A 20,607-nucleotide genomic window follows, 5' to 3' on the forward strand; every position below is an offset into this window, starting at 1 on the left:
AGCTTTCTTATGTAGATGTTTATTTAAATATATTAAGAAATATTCAAAATGAGAGTGTTACATTTCTTTGCATAGGTGAAAAGGTTAGCAGACTTAATTAAGGGCACTTACATCATGCTCCTGCCACTGCGCCCATTAATGGATTCGTCATTGACGTTCACGAGCCAAGTTCAAGCGTGGTGGCACATGTGCTCATCTAATGGTGTGCGGTAAAGTTAGTTTTATATTTGACATTCGTTTGACGTTCGCGACAACCCCCATTAAACTCTCCGTGCAAATCACATTTTCAAGCCAAACCAGCTTAAAAATGCATAAATAGGGTTTCTTTGCCTAGCAAAAAGTTTAATTAAAAAGAAAATTTAAGAAGATTTTTTTTCATATCAGTTTTATTACCCTATAAATCAATTAAACAATTGAACCATTTTATATTATGACATCACAACAATATGAAATGTTAATATCCCTTTCATGACACAAGGCTCTGTTTTTGAAATTTACATTCTATATGTTTTCAAATAAATATAGTAGTGTCAATGTTTGTAATATTCTAATACCATTAAACTCAATGAATGTTTGACCTAGAGACATAGAGTGGGTCCCCTAATGGGGGCTGCCATGTTGGGATCACATGATCAGCCAAATACTACTTGCTAAATCTTAGTAATCACCCTGTTATTGGACCATTTCACTAATTAATTAATCATGACTGACTGTGAAGAGTGAATTTCTAAGATGCCATTGATACCTGAAAATACTGTGTTTGAATGAAGTTTCATTCATTCCCCTTGGTGTCAGTGTAAGTCCAAGATGACATACATAATACATTACTGAGAGTACCTTTAATAAAGTTCATTTGTGACACTGGACTGCACTCATGTAACTGTCAACATGTAACCAAATATTACAGACAAGAATGTCTGGCTGTCCTTGCACTATTAAAGTTATCCTCCTAAGTATCTTAAGAAATATATTTTTATCTTACAAAATAATTATCTGTTTTGTCTGTGTTGCTTTAATTCTGAGAGCAGTGGCTTTAAAAAGGCCTCTGTGAATGCAATGCAGCAGCATTTGTACTTCTCCAGCAGTGGGGAGGAGGACAGCAGTGACAATAGCTTTGATGAATGGGCACCAAGGAGTGTCTCATTTAGAAGCCCCTCTGCAGGCTGTCGAACACCCCGTGTCCAACATCACCTCCCCAGGAGTGTCACAGTTTCCCCATCCATTCTCACCTGTCCCATACCTTATGCTGCCTCGAAAAAAAACTCCGGCTTTGTGACTCAGACTCAGCCCAGTGCACCGAAGGTAAACTTGCAGTACCTATCATACGGAGGGGTTGTTTATAGTCATGGTTCTCAACCAGGGGGCCTCAGCAAGCTTCCAATGGGGCTTCAAGATGACAAAGTATTTAAAATTAGTTATATCAAATTAAATAACTTAATTTAAATGCTGATATTCGCAAAAATAATGGTGCAGGCCCGCAACATTTAAACTGTCATTTCCTGAAACTGTCCTGGAATCATGAAACTAATTGCGGTAAGTATTTTAATCTATTGGCATTCCTAGTTTCTGGGGCTTTGAAAATTGTCTCAGACAATAAAGGGGACTCGGAGTCAAAAAGATTAAGAATCACTGGTTTATAGTATTTCTTTTATTTTTCCTCTATAGTGTAGTGGAGCACTTTAGACATTTAAAATGGTGTTGTGTTAGTGGCAAAGCTATTTGGAATAATTTTTAATTGCTAATGAAAAATCAGAGAATGTCCCAATTTACTTGCATTCATGAGAGTGTTATAATTTATTGTGAACTGTTGTAAATAGTGGGAGAATCTCTGTCCAGTTATCCTAATTCATTTGGTACAGCAGTCTGGATTGTCACTGAACCCTAACCAGTATATTTACTGTTTATAGCAAACTAAACTTTCTCCCCTCATAGAGTTTGCTGTCGAAATCGACCATGCCCTGCTCTAGCAGCAAGCCTTGTCACAGTCAAAGATTCCTTCGTCTTTCTCCTGCTTTTGACCTTGTCCCCTCAGTGAACATCAACCCTTTTACACTGGACACAGTGCGCAGGAATAGTGAGCACTATAAGAAGAAGAGTCAAAGGAGTGGTGATGATGATGATGGACACAGGTAACTTAGCTCTGGGAAAGCACAACAGTCTGTTGTGGAACTTTGATTTATTCTACCTGCATTTGCTTGTATTGAGTACATTTATTTCAACAGATCCAAGGAGACTCAAAACTCGTCTTTTTTCCTTCCAACATAGGTATTGTTTTAAAGATCCCCAAATCTTTCAACACCATTCTCGTCCATAATCCTGCCTAAAGATTTGGCAAATCTCTGTGTTCTCATCCATCTGTCGGCCCTCAGAGGCCAACAGTTCCAGCCCGCATGCTGTCACGTTAAGAGAGTGAGTTTCTTGAGCTGGGCTGCATCGGCATTGGTGAGTTTGGTGATGTGTATCGATGTGTGAAGAGGATGGACGATTGCATGTACGCCATCAAGTCGCGCAGGCCAATTGCAGGCTCTGCCAATGAGTGAGTTAGCACTGCTAGCCACGGAGGCCTCTTAATTTCTTCCCTAAATTTAAATGTATTTGCTAGAAGGAACACAGTACAGTTAGGTTGAAATAAATGTGGCAAAACTGTTCTCTTTTGATGCAATAGTTTTGAATAAAAATGGCCTGAAAGGAAGTGTATGCCCATGCGCTTTTGGGACATCACCCCCATGTTATCCAATACTTCTCAGCATGGGCAGAGGATGACCACATGATTATACAAAATGGGTCCTGTGATGGAAGGACAGATAATTACAAATAAATATAGCTATACACAAAATAAGATAGACATACATGTGTATATTGTTATAGTTGAGTAAACATATATACATGTTTGCATTCCCATTGCATAATCTGCAAGAAATTAATCCTAAAAAAAAAAAAAATAAATAAAATAAAAGGGATGAAAATTGCTTTAGTTTTTTTTTTTTTTTTTTTGTACTGCTCTGATGAAACTGTTTGACATAGTAGATGTATTAGTATTCCACAAGACAAAATAATTGCTGAATTTACACAAATGATCTTGTTCAAAAGTTTAATATGGTCATGAAGCTGCCCGCTGTTCTTAAGAAAAATCCTCCAGGTGCTGTTCGTTCTTTGGATTCCCAGTGTTATGGTAGCTAGATGGTACATGATAGCTGTGCAACACCCTTGGCCTCAAGTGGCCCACTAGTGACTGACACTAGAGGCTCACATGCCGGCTGACGCCGGTTCGAATCCCATTCTGGGTGGGTCGAGCAGGACCGGCTACACCAGCATCGTCTGCACATATGAGTTATTCCCAATAGTGGCTTTATGATGTTAAGATTCAGCTTTTGATATTAAGGACAATTGAGAGACTCATACACTATTACAGAAGGTACAAAAATTAATTGATGCTCAAGAAGGCAAAACACCGTTTTAAGATCCATGGGGATGTGAACTTCTGAACAGGATCATTTGTGTAAATTATGTCTTGTGTGATATATGTAAATAATTATGTAGCTTCTGAAGGGCAGAACTTATAATTTTTTTTAAATATTTTATTAGTCTCTTTGTATGAATTCTGAAAGGGCTATGCAGACTTATCCACTGAACTTTATGTATTTCAGTTTATTCGCTTTTGGCTTCAGTTTATAAGGAAGATGTTATTCTGTTGGGCTCTATGTGATTTATAAAGGCTTTTTCCTCCCTTTTTATAAAGAAACTTAAACAAGGACTATTTGCAGGGGGTAGCCTCCATGACGCTATAACTGAAAAGGGAGAGCAGGAGGAGTTCTTCAGCGTCCCTGCTCCTACAGGTCTCCATGGGTCTCAAATACATCCACAGCTCAGGCCTGGTGCATCTTGACAAATTAATTGTAGTTAACTTGTGACTGTCACTGTCTGTTTTTCTTTCTGTAATCTACTCTGCTGTCTCTATCATACCTGCAGGAGTAGTCGAACTCACCCGATATTTCAAATATCTGAAATATATTCCAGACATTTGTGCTGGGCTTTACAATGATATTAGCTGCTGGAACTCCACTACTTTCCCAGAATGGAGATGACTGGTAAAGCCTTAGCAGTGTCAGCTATCTAGCTTGCCCCAGGAGTTACCACCACCTTTTAAGACCTTTTAAAAGTACAATTCAAGCAGTGGTCACACTCTTTTGAGTATACCACATTATTTTGGACACCACAACAGACACAATATGGCTTCTGGTATTAATAAATCACATAGCAAATAATAATATTTTCTAAATTGTTAAATATACTATCTACTCACGTCCTCCATCAGTTAAAACTTGCAGCTTTGAAACAGTTATTTTTATTGATCCAAGAGGTTATTATGTAAAGTTTTGCTCTTCTATTGGTCACACGTCTTCTCGCTATCAGAATATGCATGAGACTTTTGTGCGCTTAGTTCATGTTTTCATATTAGAAAATACCAAAAGCACAGAGATATACGACAAACGAAACAATAGGTGTCGCTGCAGTGGCGTGGGGTGTACAGACAGTGAGTGAATGTGTAGTGTTCTAGCAACCGTGGTTAGAATCGGGATTTTCTCCCACTTTTTGCACCAGGGTGCAAATAGCGTCTGCCTTTTATTTTTTTGTTACAGTGACCATACTTCAAAGTCTCTCCAGCAGAGGGCATACAATAACAATCAAGTATAGTTGCAGTGTTTGCACTGTTTTTTGGCTGTTCTGAAAGATTCTCTGAAATATGCTTGTTTCATGAGTTTTTCTTACAGTGGATCTAGATGGGACACGTAATATGGTTGATATACTTGAATTTTACAGATGCTGTTAGATCCTGATCCTAATATAAGACCTTCTACATCTGCATTGTGTCGACATAATGTTCTGCACAAAGAGAGGGCTGGGAAACTGGCTGAGCAGCTTCGTAGGGAGCTCAATGTGGAAATGTTCAGAACAGCCGTACTGGAGAGGTGAGGCAGGGGTTATATTGCATTCATTGTACTATTCTATGGTAGCACTATTGTTTTCTCTCTTGGATTAAGTGCTTCTTGTATTCCCATTATTAAGTCCATTCTGATAATGAGTGCATGTAAATATGTAAGGCTGATTACAAACACAGATCATTAGCCATGGAGAAAAATACTGAAACTCTTGAGCCTTTTTCTTTTCTTTTTTTTTTTTTTGTGTCATGCTTTCTAATAGTAGTTAGTCACAATAAACTGTTCTCAACTTTTTAACACAAAACAATTGAGTGCTGTACTTGTGATTCTCTAATATTGTTTTAAACTTTTCTTTTCTTTACAATGTCTGTGTTCTCGGCATAAACACTGCTTTCTCATATCTACTTAGGGAGCTCCAGGAGGCCCAACTGGCTGCTATCTCACCCCAGCAGCCATCCTAACCAGGGTCTCTTCCAAGAACTTGGAGGAAGCTTGTGGGTAGAAGTGCAGCCCGCTCTGCAAGCTTTGGTTTCCCTGGATACTAGCACTGACTGACTTGAACTCTGGATTTGTCAAGTACTGCTTCTGCCAACTAGACCTATAAAAACATATTCCCTGAATGCAATAGTCATTTTTTTTTTTTTTAATTACACAGCATGCATGTTAATTATAAAAATGAAACTTTACATCCTCGTTTTGTCTTTGTGTGTGAATCTGACGCACATAGTGTCAGGAATTAACACGAATCGCAGCTATATTTGGTGCATCATGCTGCACAATTTTTAACGATGACTGTTATTTACAATTGAGCATGGCACATTTTTCTCATCAAAATAATTTGAATTGGCTTTTAACTGTAAATTAAGATTTAAATGTTGTACTGAGTGATGCTGTTTTATACACTATATATCTGTTCGATCAGCACCTTTAATTTCTGTCTGCTATGTTGACCAGCCATGTCCTAGTCCAGAGCCTCCATTCATTTCCGATCCTGGATGGAACTAGAGATGGAGATGAGAGATGTAACATGCATTTAAGTGTCTTTCTTCATCATGCAGCTGGTACATAACACAAAGTAATTTTGCTATTCCTGCCTTTCATGCAGATGTGCTGCATTATGAAAATGAGGGAGCGCCAAGATATGAAAGGCGTTCGCCATCACGCACTTGCAATGTTAACAGCTTTGTTGATTATAAACAGGAACTATATGGTTTTATTGCATCGCTTGCTAACAGAGACATGGTATAACACCATTTGCATGTTGAATTAACAGGTTTAGTAATGTTTATACGTACATCTGTAACATCTTAAGCTCAGTAACTATGCGACAAAGCACTTTTTCACTTTGCAAGCTGACACTGCTGACACGTGCAGCTTCTGGAATTACAGATTAAAACAAAAATAAGTTTATTGATTTGATTTGTTCATCTGTATCTATTGGTTTACTAATATTGAGACTAATTCACAGCTGCACTGAAAGTGAATAAAAGTATGTGGGAATTTCCAGCATTAAACGTGGAAATTGTAGGAATTATTAAAATTGTGAACAATAGCCGCAATACCTCGCCAAATTTCAGGCTCTGCTAACTGTATTATATTAAAATATTAAAGTTGCCCTGGTTCGCCTCCTTTATGATTTAATTATACAAAAAACATTACTCTGTTAAATTAATGTAATGAAATGCTGCATCAATAGATATTTTTTCTCCTTTTTTCCCACTCTTGTCTTATATGTCAAATCAAAGGTCACATGGGCCAACTTTGGCCCTAGTTTGTTTATCTCTGCTCTAACAGAACAGGAAATTTGTCTTCAAAACCCCCTTTCTCATAACCGAGGTATAAACGAATAGAATAGAATAACGTATACACAAACTGAGACTTTTTAGCCTCCTTATCTGGTTTCCTGAATTCTCGGCATTTGCGATGTTAAAAAAAGCTTTTTTTTGTTTGTTTGTTATTAACAGTTCTTATTGATTCCAGTCACAGATTAAATAAACATGACAGAAAATATGGAATCAGATTATATGAATTTAAAACCTTCCCTCTGAGCAAGAAAACAGGGAGGAGCTCTCTCAGGTGGAAGTGACCAATGAGCCAAATAAAACAAAATCTTGGGTAGCCCACATTTGTCAATCAGCCTATGTAACTTATTGAAATGTAATCTGGGACATTTACCATTCCAAATGAAGGACTTCATTACACTATCAAATTGCTTGAAATAAGAGAGGAGTACATCTATAGGGAGAGATTGTAGCAGGTAGTTGAATTTTATAATTAATTTGAATAACATTAACCTTCCCAATCATAGATAAAAGTAATGAAGCCCACCTGCCTAAATATTTAATGCCCTGAAAGACACCGGTCTGGAAAGCCGTTACTGGGCAGTATGGTGTCAGAGCCAACGCTTTGGATTTAGACCAATTAACTCTGTATCCTGAGAACTTAGAAAATAAATTAATGATTCTGTGGAAGCAAGGCATAGATCTAGTGGGATCGGATACGAATAATAAAATATCATCCACGTATAGCAAAAGCATATGCGTCCTACCTCCCGCCATCACCCCTGGAAAATCATCTTCCTTTCTTATCGTGGCTGCTAATGATTCAGGGCAAGACAGAACAATAATGGGGAAAGAGCTATCTTGCCCCTATCCAGAGTAAAATAATCTGAAATTAATCCATTTGTTTGCACCGCCACTACAGGTTGTCTATAAAGCAACTTAATCCACCCAATAAAAGTATTCCCGTACCCATATATTTCCAAAATCTTAAAAAGATATCCCCATTCTACCATATCAAACGCCTTTATGGCATCAGTGTGAGTCTGATCATTCAAAAAAATAAAAAATTGGGATTAATGGAGAAAAATAACCTTGGTAGAAACCAGACTGACTGTGGAGGCCAGTTCCCCTCTGGCTAACATCATGACTATAATGTAAATATTACTTATGTATAGTTAATGTCATGGTTTAAAATGATTAAATTAAGTAAGTGTAAAGGGTCAGTGTTTAAACATCGATTTTGTTTGAACTGTAAGATTAATGACTAATGTCTTTGAAGTCCATCTTGATTAATTGCAGAAGTTCACATAGATGCAATTGTCCTTGTTAAATGGCTGATGAAGGCTTTTGTTGGCAATAGTTAGTCTAAGCATTCCATTTCAAGATCATAGTCCATCAATAGACCGAGGTGATTCAGGTTGGAGTTTGCATCAGTTTATCCTCTGAAGTCCATCATAATAGACTGAAGTGATGCTTGGCTGGCACCGGCTGCCATCCCATCATCATTCAGCGACATAGCAACCACATGATATTGATGAAATGCCTAATGTTATAAGAAGAGCTGCGGCCCCTCCTGATCTATATGTATAAGAGATGACTTGTAACTTTTTTTTTATAATAGAAAACGAAAATAACATTTAAAAAAAATATAAGCGATATGTGTTTAGTTGTTGATTCTAACTAGGGGTTTTCCTGTTTTCCTCGGAATAAAGCCACGCCCCCTCTGCCAAGGCACGTCATCACAGACACGCAGGAAAGCGGGGAATTATTTCTCGAGGTTGGAAAGTGTTGCCGTTTTATGATGATTTGACTGGCAGTTTACGTAAGTGACGGATGTTTCATATTTCATTTAAAAAGACAATCGATGTCGACAGATATATAGACAGGATATATATTTGCTTCAAAGGACCGCCACATAATATTCAGTTGAATATTTAAATCGTAGATTCAGCACTTTTGCTGCTCTATCTAGCCTAGTAGCCAGTGTTTATCGTGGTTTGTGTGGCTCATGCTACGAGAATGAATGCAACTTTTAAATATAAACATTAATACACGCGCTTACCTAGTTTTTAAATGTATGATTTAAATACAGATAAAAAATATTTAATGATCTCTGCAGTTTGACTAGACCTTTCTGTTAGTGCAGAGCTCAGTTTAATGTTCAGAAATGTTCTGCATCTGATATTATTATATCTGACGGATATTTGTATTTTAAATGCATCCTTCAGTGAGATTCATATGGATTAACTGATATGGCTAGTGAGAGATGTCTCAAGCTCATTCGCCAGCTACTTATGAAAAAATACGCATCTTGTCAACTACTGGAGTTTAAAAAACAAAAACAAACAAAAAAAAAAAAAAAAACAGCTAAAATGAAACTAACGCACTTTTAACATTTCAATTTGACCTCTAACTCACTAAGACAGCTATGAAATTAGAAAAATCCTCTAAAATTGACCAATAAATGTCAGTTAGCAGGTACTGTGACCTGGTTTTTCGTGACATGTTTCATCATCTAACAATCTAACTGTCTCAGCTGGATTACTTATTTCTAAATGTTAAAAAATGGATCAGTTTAATGGTCATTTGTCAAATGCTTAATATTAGCATACAGCTGCTGAAATATAATTTTAACGTCTCAATTACGTACGTAGCCTCCCTGAGAGAAAGGAAATCAAACATTGTGTTTTTCCACATGAACTAGTTGTCATCTGCAATAACGCCAATATTCTAATATTTGCTATGGTGTTTAAGCCCCGCCCTTTTAGGCGCGTAGCGGTTCGCTATAAAAGCAGGTGTGCAAACGACATTCCTCCGAATTTTCTGACTGAGGGACAAGGAGCACATTGCTCGCACCTCAAAAGATTGCAGTGCATCCAGCGTTCGCAATATCGTTTCCCCTTTATTTCAGGGAACCGAGGTTACCTACATAACCGAGACATTCCCTTACAACTCAGTACACTCGACATTGCGTTTGCTAATGCATTATGAGGAACAGAATCCCATCATGCCGCACTACTAGGAATGCACTGTTCCGATACCGGGATCGGTATTGGCTCCTTTACTAATGTTTTTAAACAGATTGTGTATCGGTCCTACGAGCCCTATCCAAATCTGGTGCTGTGTGTTAGGCATGTTCATTAATTGTCAAAGTACCGTGCATTTTATTCAAAGCCACTTGAAGACGTGCAATAGCTCTGTGAATCACAAAAGGCTGTTTAATAAGTAAATATATAAAATGCACCTGCAGCATCAGTGTGTCAGTGAATGGCGCAGTACATTTTACACACGCGTGTGCCTATTTTTATCCTTCACACGGTCCACAATATTTGAATTCTACTCACGAACAACATCTCAGATGTAGATGCTCAAAAGTTCAGCTGACTTATAATATGCATTTAGAATGTCACCAGAGGTGCTTTTTACCAGAATTTGAATAAGAAGCAAATTAAACTACTGTGAACTTGCCTACTAACAGGCACACTTACAGGACTTCCTGAAGATTTCAGAATGTCAAAATGAAAGCCAGAGGGTTTTAAAGTTAAACGTGCATGATTGAAAAATATTACTGTTGTATATAAAATTTTGTGAACTGATATCTTACAAACTAAATTTAACAAAAAAATTATCTGAATCCTTTAAAATTCAGATACAAAATTTAAAACATTTAGCAATAAAATAAAATACAAATCTGCCTTCTTTTCTACTGAACACTTCGACTGGAATTACTGTTAATTTTGCTTCCGACATGATCCACATAAGAGAGGATGTAATCGCTGCGTGGGCAAGCGGAATAGGGCGCGTATCAGGATGTTGTCAGTTTGTTACGAACTTCAGGGAAGAGTGGGGCAGATCTATGGTACGTGGTTGCTTGACGGCGTCTGCACTGCAGGAACCATTCATCAAGGAGAGATTGTGTAGGTTCCTCTGGAGGAGACTACTCTATATCGAGCTCTTTGACCACCCTTGAAAGAATGCGAAGCATCTTCTTGTCAGTGGCGTGTACATGCTCCTCGCCCTTGCTGGGGGAAGGGAATGTAGCATCATCCAGTAACCACTCACCTGATGCAGAGTCACGAGTCGGAGTTATGTTTGCCAGAGCACTGCAGAGGAGCGGAGAGTCTTCTCGTTGCCGTGAAGATCTCGCCCGCTGACTTGTGTAGTCAACGGGTGAAGCAGTAGAGGGCTTCTAGATGAGAGATGAATTGCTGACTTTAAGGAAGAAAATTCTGAGGAATGGTGTTTGCACACCTGCTTTTATAGCACAGCTTTGTGCCTAAAAGGGCAGGGCTCAAACACCATAGCCAATATTAGAATATGGAATGACACTCCCATATGCGTTAGCAAAAACAATGTCAAGTGTACTGAGTCATAAGGGAACTATAGATTATCCAGTTAGCATCTGGCCTGCAACAAGCCAGATATGTATTAAAATCATTACAATGGCCACATTGGTGTGCACACTAATGGAGTTAGTGTAAAAATGCCTACTAAAACAACAATGGCACTTGAATCGGATCCAACAGTTGGAATCCATCTCTGTTCATCATATTGAAACTAACTGCTGACTATCATTATTTTTCTTTAACTGCAGAGAATTTGAAGGAGGCATTTTATGGGTTTGGCCTACAATGTACTGCAACGAAAATTTCGGCAGATTTCCACAGACTTCCCTCGTCCTCCTTTCCTTCTTTAACCAAAAAGGCTGCCAAAATAATGACCTTCAAAGAGAGCTCGATGATCTTGATGAAAAGTTAAAGCTGCCTACCAACCACAACTTCATTGAGAGTGATGGTGAATTACAAACCGATGGGCATAGTTTTTTAATCTCCTATAGAGACCTTTTACAGGACCTTCAACATGAAGTTCAGCCTCAACTTCCAGGTAATTGTATTTCTTTATTTCCACTGATCATATCAGTTATTGTTATTCGAATGAGTAGAAACCTCCAAAATGTGAAGGTTTTAGTACATTTGCATGCAAAGATGTGGCTAGACTTTTACATTTTTAGCTCCTGTTGATGTCATTCTGATCAAACTCTCCATCATAGAAAATGCTGAAGAAGCTCAGGCAGCTAGGGAAATGGCTGCAGAGTTGATCATAATTGCAGACCTGCTTGAGCATCAAGTGCTCTCCCGAGCTGCTGACAGTCTAACCAAAAAACTGAATGCTTCCTCCATACAGGTTTGACAAATTGCTGTGTTGCAATTGAATCTGACCAGTTTACATGTAATTCCCAATTAATTATCATTAAAAGTTTTTCCTTAAACCTGGCATGATTTTAAACAAAAAAATATGCCACCTCATTTTATTTGTTATTTGCAGTGTTGGTCAAACCATCTATCTGAAGGAGTGCAGAGCTTACTTCGGCAAGTTTCAGGTGCCAAGGAGTTTAAAAAGGAACTTGTGGAGATGGCCGTCACTTTTGCACTTATGAAGACTGTGTGTGAGCATGTGCCCCGTTTTTTGTTTAATCTTTATGGCACTGTAGTTAAGTATTTCTTACCACTTAGACCCCAGTGATCCTTTCCACTATTGCAAGATTTGTGGTGCACATGGCAGAGTCAAATGTGAAGATAAATGTTTGCATATTTGCCCTCTGTAAGGACAAATTTGTAAAGATACATTTATATTCTCCCTAATGTAATCATTTTACAGTCGTGGTGAAATGTGTTTTTAATTTTATACAACTCATCTAAAAGTCATTGTATTTACTAAGACTCAAACCCCAGTAATACTGTGTTCATGTTCATTTTGAAATGTTTAGATTTGTTTTATTTTTTGCATTTTTTGGTGTATTTTAATATTGCCACTATTTCATACACAAATGTGAGAATCTAAAAAACAAATGCTGGAATACAAAATTAATTTACCATACAAAAGGACTGTGTGCGTGGAGTAGCTTCCCTGAACCTGCAACAGATATCACATGATTACCCAACCATTGATTTAATGTAACACTGAGTCAGATCAGTACAAATTATAGGAACTACATTTTCTACAATAAGGAAGTTGTACCGTTCTTGTGTCTTTTAATATGCTGAAAATAATTTTAAAATCAGTACACACAAAATCAGGTTTGCCCTTTAAGGGAATAAGGTTTTATTTCACAGCTTTTGTCAATGGTACAAAAAAAGAAAAAAAATGATCTGAGGTGAGGTTCCCAACCACAGACACATCAGGTGGATCCTACCTGTAGAAGTAATTTCTGCTAGTTTTGACCAGGGTCTCTTTTGGATAGGCACACAACAGGGGAAGGTAGTGACAAGGCTACGCTGTGCAGGCCTTTAGATCATAAGCACAAACAACAGCACAAGGTATAGGCAAGGTGTGAATCAGGTAGTCTTGGAAGCTGAAGAGAGACAATACTTTGTGTGCAATGTGTTATGAGACATAACGGTAAAGAACTGATGATAAGGATCCCAAATTAATGAAAAGAACAAGACTGACCTATATGGTTCAGAAGACATTTAAGAGACATTCTGGTCCAAAAACCTGTAGTCAGCATATGCTATTCGCAGCAAACAGGGAGTGTTAGCCTGCACAACAAATATCTTTTTACTATTGAATTATAAAATTAATCTTGAGGTTTCTGAAACATGGTTTAAGATTAAAAGCCCTGCCTACTGTTTTATCATATTCTCATTTCAGTATTCACAGGTATTTATTGAACCAACTTCTGACACAGATTCAGGGATATTTGATACAAAATATATCAGATTAGAAAACTAAATATGACTTTCCCTTGTCTAGCAAATCATACTTTTTGTGAGATAATTTCAGTCAAGTGTGCATTGTGCCATGGCAATATAGGCTGTGCTGGTGTTGTATTTTCACACCCTGAAGAGTGCTAACAAATATCTCTAATTATATATTGCTATATTTCTGTACCCTAAATAAGTTCACAGTATGATGATTTGATGTATTAGCAATTCCTTTAGATACCCCCAAACATTATGGATAAAGTGAAGGGGTTTTCAATTTAAGGCTGTGACCTAGGTTTCTAATTTTAGTCTTTAAAAGGGGGAATTCAAAACAGAATCATTCCATCTCGCTCACTGGCAAGTGCTCAGTCTTTCAACGCATACATTTACCCGCAAGCCCATAGCAAAGTGTTCACTGTATGGGCACTACGACTGCTTTTTGAAACTCTTTAACAGTCAGCGGTGATGAGGTGCAAAGACGTGTACTGTTTGCATATCTAGAAATAATAGGTTGCACACGGACAATGTGTGCATACTGTGTTAATGAAGAAATTTACTTCACGTACACAGAAAAACATAGTTTAGTGGCATTTAGCCTACTGACCAAAACCTAGGTCACAGCCAGTTAACTACTATGTTCACAAATACAGCACAACAGCAACATGATACCCCAAAATAAACCTGAATTCACCTAAAACAGATGCATTTGCACCTGTAGTTCCCATCAAGTCATTAAAAGGTAAATTCACCCAAAAATACTCTCATCATTTACTCACCCTAAGATGTGTGACTTTTTTCTCTTCTGCAGAACACAAAGATTCTTAGAATAATATCTCAGATCTGTAGGTCCATTCAATGCAATGATTGGTAGCCAGGCCTTAGAAGATCCAAAAAGCAGATCCAGTCAGCATAAACATAATCCATCAAACTCCTGTGGTTAAATCAATGCCCTCTAAAGTGATCCAGTTTGTTTTGGGCGAGAACAGACCAAAATGTAACTCCGTTTTCACTGTACATCTTGACAGCAGTATCCTTGGTGATCATGATTTCAAGCTCGATTACACTTCCTATAGCACCATCTTGCACTTTGCACATGTGTCAAGCACTAGGATGTGTCATAGAGCTAGAAATCATGATCGTGCCTAGAGACTTCAATGGCAAGATGTACAGTTCTATTTTGGTCTGTTCTAACACAAATCCAACTGGATTACTTATAAAGACATTGATTAAACCACTGCATTGTATGGACCTACAGAGCTGAAATATTCTTCTAAAAAATAATACTTTAAAAAAAAATGAGGTTAAGTAAATGAGATAATTTTGTTGTTGTTGGGTGAACTATCCTTAAGCTGGTTTAAAAGGACTAAGACGCTAATGCAACAAAATTTAAATATTACAAAAATAAAAGCCATGAGAACTGAAGACAAAATGGTATGATGGTAGGATAGTACTATTCCCATAAAGTGCAGCTTTTGGCAGCACAGTGGCCCAGGCTTCCATTAGGGCAAAATATACTGAGGGCATGGACCGTTAAACTACATTTTACTTCTTCCTGTAGGCCAATGCTCCAAATGCCACAACAGCAGCAATGGCCACCAGGGCTGCTCCACCATATAGCAGCACAGGGAGGTCAGAGGACTCCGTCTGTGGCACAGACTGTATCTGCACTGGGGCCATAGTAGCTGTTGAGACAGGGAGGTCTTGGGTAAGCAAGGTGGGCTTTGGCTCAACCTCTGGAAATATCTCCTGCTCTACGGTTGCTTGGACTGGTTCTGGATCAGGTAGTGGGGCCATGACAGGAAGATGCTCTGTTACTGGGCATGTTGACGGTGGCTCCACAGGAGCTGGAACAGTCTCTGGCTGAGCTGGCTGGGATTGAAGTTCAGGCACAGGGTTGACTGCAGCAACAGGATGGGAGACTACTTGCTCTTGCTCAACTGAGGCTGGAGGTGGAGCATCACTTACTTTAAGAGGAGTCTCTGTGATGACCATCGGTTCCTCTACAGGAACAACTGGCTCATGTGCTGGTGGAAATTGCTCTGGTGGTGCTTCTTCTCTGACAGCAGCAAGTTCACTCTCACTACCCAACATACTGAGAACACTACTCTGCAACTCCCCTTCCTCTACCGTTTCCCCACACTCCTCAAGGAGTTCTGCATCTTCACGTTCCACATGGACAATGTCGGAGTTGGAAGAGTTGTTTTCGCTTTGCTCCTCGGCTAATGCCACTCCCTCAGCACTGTCCAGACTCTTGATGTCTTCTGGGTCCATCATGCCAATCTGGGCCCAGGACTCGTGACCTGTCAGAGACACAGGAAGACTCTCTGTCTGCCAGGAAGCTGGCCCACTACTATCTCCTACAGTCAGTAGTGATGCAGGAGAGCTTAGCTGATCTGAGGCCTGTTCACCTGACAGGATGTATATGTCGTTACTGTCTTCAGCTATGATCACTCCAGGGTCCTCAGTTTCATCAAGGCTGTACACAGTACCCTGTAATTTAAAGAGATAAAACACCAATCAGTTGGGCCATTAATCATTTTTATTCTCTCGCTCTCTCTCTACACAGTGCATTCAGAAAGTATTCAGACCCCTTTATTTTTTCACATTTTTTGTTGCAGTCTTATGCTAAAATGCTTAAAATTAGGGCATGTTGAGTGACACCAGTCAGGCTTCCTTAGCAACCAATTGGCCCGGTTACTAGTGTGAGTAGAGTCACGTTGGGTTAACCTCCTCATGGTTGCTATAATGTGGTTCTCCCTCTTGGTGGGGCGCGTGGTGAGTTGTGCATGGATGCCACAGAGAATAGCGTGAGCCTCCACACGAGCTAGGGCTCCGCGTTAACGCACTCAACAAGCCACGTGATAAGATGCGCGGATTGACTGAGATTCGTCCTCTGCCACCCGGATTGAGGCGAGTCTCTACACCACCACAAGGACCTAGAGAGGATTGGGCATGGCAAATTGGGGAGGAAAAAAAATAATAGGTTTAAAATGATTTTTTCCTCACATCAATCTACACTCCATACCCCAAAATGACAAAGCAAAAAAATTATTTTTCATAACTTTGCATATATATTAAACAGAAAAAACTGACATAAGTCATAAGTATTCAGACCCTTAACTCAGTACTTAGTTGAAGCACCTTTGTCAGCGATTGCAGCCTCAAGTCTTTTTGGGAATAATGTGACAAGCTTTGCACACCTGGATTTGGGGATTTTCTGCCATTCTTCTCAGCAGATCCTCTCAAGCTCTGTCAGGTTGGATGAAGACTGTCGGTGGACAGCCATTTTCAGGTCTCTCCAGAGATGCTTGATTGGGTTCAGGTCCAGGCTCTGGATGGGCCACTCAAGGACATTCACCGAGTAGTCCCCAAGCCACTCTTGCATTGTCTTGGCTGTGTGTTTTGGGTCATTAGAATGGGCCGAAGTTTCACCTTCCTACAGGATGAGGTCCTGAGTGCTCTGGACTAGGTTTTCATTAAGGATATCTCTGTATTTTGCTGTGTTCAGCTTTCCTTCAACCCTTACCAGTCCCTGCCACTGAAGAACAACCCCACAGCATGACGCTACCACCACCATGCTTCACCGTTGGGATGGTACTGAGCAGGTGATGAGCAGCGCCTCCAGATATGACACTTGGAATTAAGGACATACAGTTCAAGTGTGGAGTGTTGCAGTGATGGTTGTCCTTCAAGTTTCTCCCTTCTCCACACATGATATTTGGAGCTCAACCAGAGTGACCATCTGGTTCTTGGCCACCTCTCTTACAAAGGCACTTCTCCCGATTGCTCAGTTTGGCTAGGCAGCCAGCTCTAGGAAGACTCCTGGTGGCTCCAAACTTCTTCCATTTAAGAATTATGGAGGGCGCTGTGCTGCAAAAAAATTGTCACCTTCCCCAGATATATGCCTCAACGCAATCCTGTCTCTGAGCTCTGCAGGCAGTTCCTTTGACCTCATGGCTTGATTTTTGCTCTGATATGCATTTTTAGCTGTGAGACCTTATAGACAGGTGTGTGCCTTTCCAAATCATGTAAAATCAATGGAATTTGCCACAGGTGGACTCCAATCAAAGTGTAGAAACATCTCAAAATATGATCCAGAGAAATGGGATGCACCAGAGCTAAATTTCAAATGTCACAGCAAAGGGTCTGAATACTCAGGTCAATGTGATATTTCAGTTTTTAATTTTTAATACATTTGCAGTTATCTCCAAAGGTGGTCACTGTCCTTTTCTGCATATCACGGCACCATTTTGTGGTTCGTTTCTGCATAATGCAGCGGCTCATTTTAGCTTATCGCAGCTGACCCACCGGCCCACTCGTTTCTCCCGATAGCCGATCGGCCCCAGAGTACGTCGGCCCACCGGGAAAATGCACGGTATGCCAGATTACCAGTCCAGCCCTGCTGGCTGAAGTCACTCAGCACACCCTGGATTTGAACTCGCGACTCCAGGGGTGGTAGTCAGCGCCAACACTCGCTGAGCTACCCAGGGCCAATATTTGAAGTGTTTTTTGTTTTCTTTTACATTTCAAACTACTTTTAACTTGACACAGCATCATACGTGCACAAGTCTGCCTCAGACAAAATCTAACATAAAACAAAGGCAATCGAGTTAACACAAAATACATTTTTAAATGATAAATGTTATTTATTTTAGCAAAAAAGTGATCCAATACCAAATAGGCTGTTCCCACTGTTCCTAGAGCATCCCCAGCACTGCAAATGTTGGATGTCTCCTTTATTTAACACAATTATATGATTAGTAAGAGTATTTCATGGCCTGAAATCTGTTAAATAAGGGAGAAATGTTGTGCTGAAGAGGCTCCAGGAACGGTTTGAAAACCCCTCTGGCTGAACTTCACAAAGAAATATGTGCCTAAATCAAGTGTGAATTCCACTGATAGTGTAGGAATTCATATATTTTTTGTACTTTAGTCTTTGGATAAATCAAATTCTTAGAAAATGTTACTTCATTATTAATTTCATTAAGAGTGACAATTTGATTAGCAAAATGCTGATTAAAATAAAACAACAAAACATTAACCCAACAATCCGACAGACTATGGGTGGTATTTTTTTTACCTGATACAGGTGGCACCAATTACGTGTCTTACTTGTTTATGCCTTATTTATAACTTAAGGCAAACCAATCAATACTCTTATTCAGATTTTTTCTTCTGTCTTTACACTGAAGTACAATAAATGGACTTACCACAGCAGAGAGTCCATTTGTTAATGTGTATGCCACCCAGTGGAGAACAGGAGAAATACCACTACACTATAATGTAGTTTCACTACATTATAGTGTAGTGAATGTTTTACTAATGGGTTAAAAAGGGTTTAAAGCAAAAACCTGGTTTAAGACTTGGTGCTTATCTTTACCAGAGATCGATCACTGGAATGAAGCCATCTTCTTTAAAATGCACAAAAACCTACACCTGAGGAACGCATTAAACAAAAATAGGGTGGACTTCAACAACTCAACAGGAAGTGCTTTAACCCACTTTTCTTCCTTTCAGATGGAATTCACTCTATTGTTAGACAAAAAGATAATCTGGAATTTATAGGAAAAGAGGAGAGACCTTACATGGTCATCCCTCTGCACTCAAATAATGACATCACCATAAGACTGTCTCTGTATGCATGCCATAACTGGTTCAAACATACAAAGCAAGGCAGTTTGAATTTGAACCCATTGTGTAAGTACATCGGTTTCTGTTAATTTGCATTTTGGCAAACTGAAGATATTGCCATCACTTACTCATCATAAAGGACCCATAAAAGGATGCTTCTGCTTTCTGGTCCACACACTCTGCCTGTGCATTTTCTGGCCAAGAGGACTCTAATAGATATTCACTTTTCAGTAATCCATCATTGTGCACGTGTATATACTTTCACATGTAATCCAGTCTGTCTCACACACACTTCAAATTAGGTTCTGGCATCTGGCTTAAAGGAATATTTCACCAAAAAACTGAAGTTTTCTCATCATTTACTCACCCTCATGCTAGATGTGTACGACTTTTTCATCTGCTGAACACAAACAAATATTTTTAAGAACATCTCAGCTCTGTTGTTCCATTCAATGCAGGTCAAAAGGATACTTGAAGCTCCAAAAAGCACATAAAGGCAGCATAAATGTAATCCACATGGCTCTAGTGGTTAAATCCAAGTCTTCAGAAGCTATATGATAGGTTTGGGTGAGAAACATCCATATTTAAGTCCATTTTACTATAAATGTCCACTCTCACTTCCACATTCTTCTTTTGTTTATGGTAATTAAACTTCTTTGTGCATATCACCACTTACTGGGCAGGGAGGACAATTTATAGGAAAAATCCCTTAAATAATTATCTGTTTCTCACCCACCTATAATATTGCTTCTGAAGAAATATGATTTAATCACTGAAGTCATATGGACTACTTTTATGCTGCCTTCATATGCTTTTTGAGCTTCAAAGTTCTGGTCACCATTCACTTGCATTGTATAGACCAACAAATCTGAGATATTCTTAAAATCTTCGTTTGTGTTGTGCAGAAGAAAGTCATACACATTTTTGGCTCAACTATTCCTTTGAACAATCTGACAGTGAACACTGGAGAGCTGACCAAAAGAACACCAGTGTGACATCAGTTTATTATCTATTATTTAGGATCTAACACAGGCATGGACTTCATTTGCCAGTTTCTAAATTGAATGAAAATTTCCTAATTAAACAGCAGACCTTTTTATTAAATTATGCACTTTTAGAATTATAGTTGAGAGTCACTTAGGTTGATGTCATTAAAACTAATTTAACCACTCCAAAGATTTCACATTAGCAAACTATAGTTTTAGCAAGTTGTTTGGGACATCTTCTTTGTGCATGACACGAGTAATCTTTCCAACAATTGCTTACAGACAGGCGGTTCCAATTTTACTTGACTATGTCACAATCCAAGTGGGTCAGAAGTTTACATGCACTAAGCTAAATGTGCATTTAAGCAGCTTGGAAAATTTCAGAACATGTCAAGCCTTTAACCAATTAGCTTCTGATAGGAGGTGTACTGAATTGGAGTTGTACCTGTGGGTGTATTTTAAGGCCTGCCTTCAAACTCAGTGCCTATTTGCTCTACATCATGGGAAAAATCAAAAGAAATCAGCCAAGACCTTAGAAAAAAAAATTGTTGACCTCCGCAAGTCT

At 38.9% G+C, this 20,607-nt stretch overlaps 1 protein-coding gene and 1 pseudogene across 4 annotated transcripts in view; one reads left to right on the plus strand and one right to left on the minus strand.

Moving 5' to 3' along the window:
* Positions 1–138: 138 nt before the first annotated feature.
* On the plus strand, positions 139–3,911 carry LOC127623019 (wee1-like protein kinase 2; annotated as a pseudogene).
* An 8,883-nt stretch (positions 3,912–12,794) lies between these two features.
* The window catches only part of bcl2l13 (BCL2 like 13), a 29,514-nt gene continuing 21,701 nt past the window's right edge, over positions 12,795–20,607 (minus strand). For all 4 annotated transcript variants that reach the window (XM_052097568.1, XM_052097569.1, XM_052097570.1 and 1 more), the window contains exon 7: positions 12,795–15,915. In XM_052097568.1, the coding sequence (XP_051953528.1) occupies positions 14,968–15,915 (948 nt within the window). In that variant the 3' untranslated portion in view covers positions 12,795–14,967. The remainder of the gene's footprint in view (positions 15,916–20,607) is intronic.

Source organism: Xyrauchen texanus, chromosome 29 (assembly GCF_025860055.1).
Source record: "Xyrauchen texanus isolate HMW12.3.18 chromosome 29, RBS_HiC_50CHRs, whole genome shotgun sequence".
NCBI classification, from domain to species: domain Eukaryota; kingdom Metazoa; phylum Chordata; class Actinopteri; order Cypriniformes; family Catostomidae; genus Xyrauchen; species Xyrauchen texanus.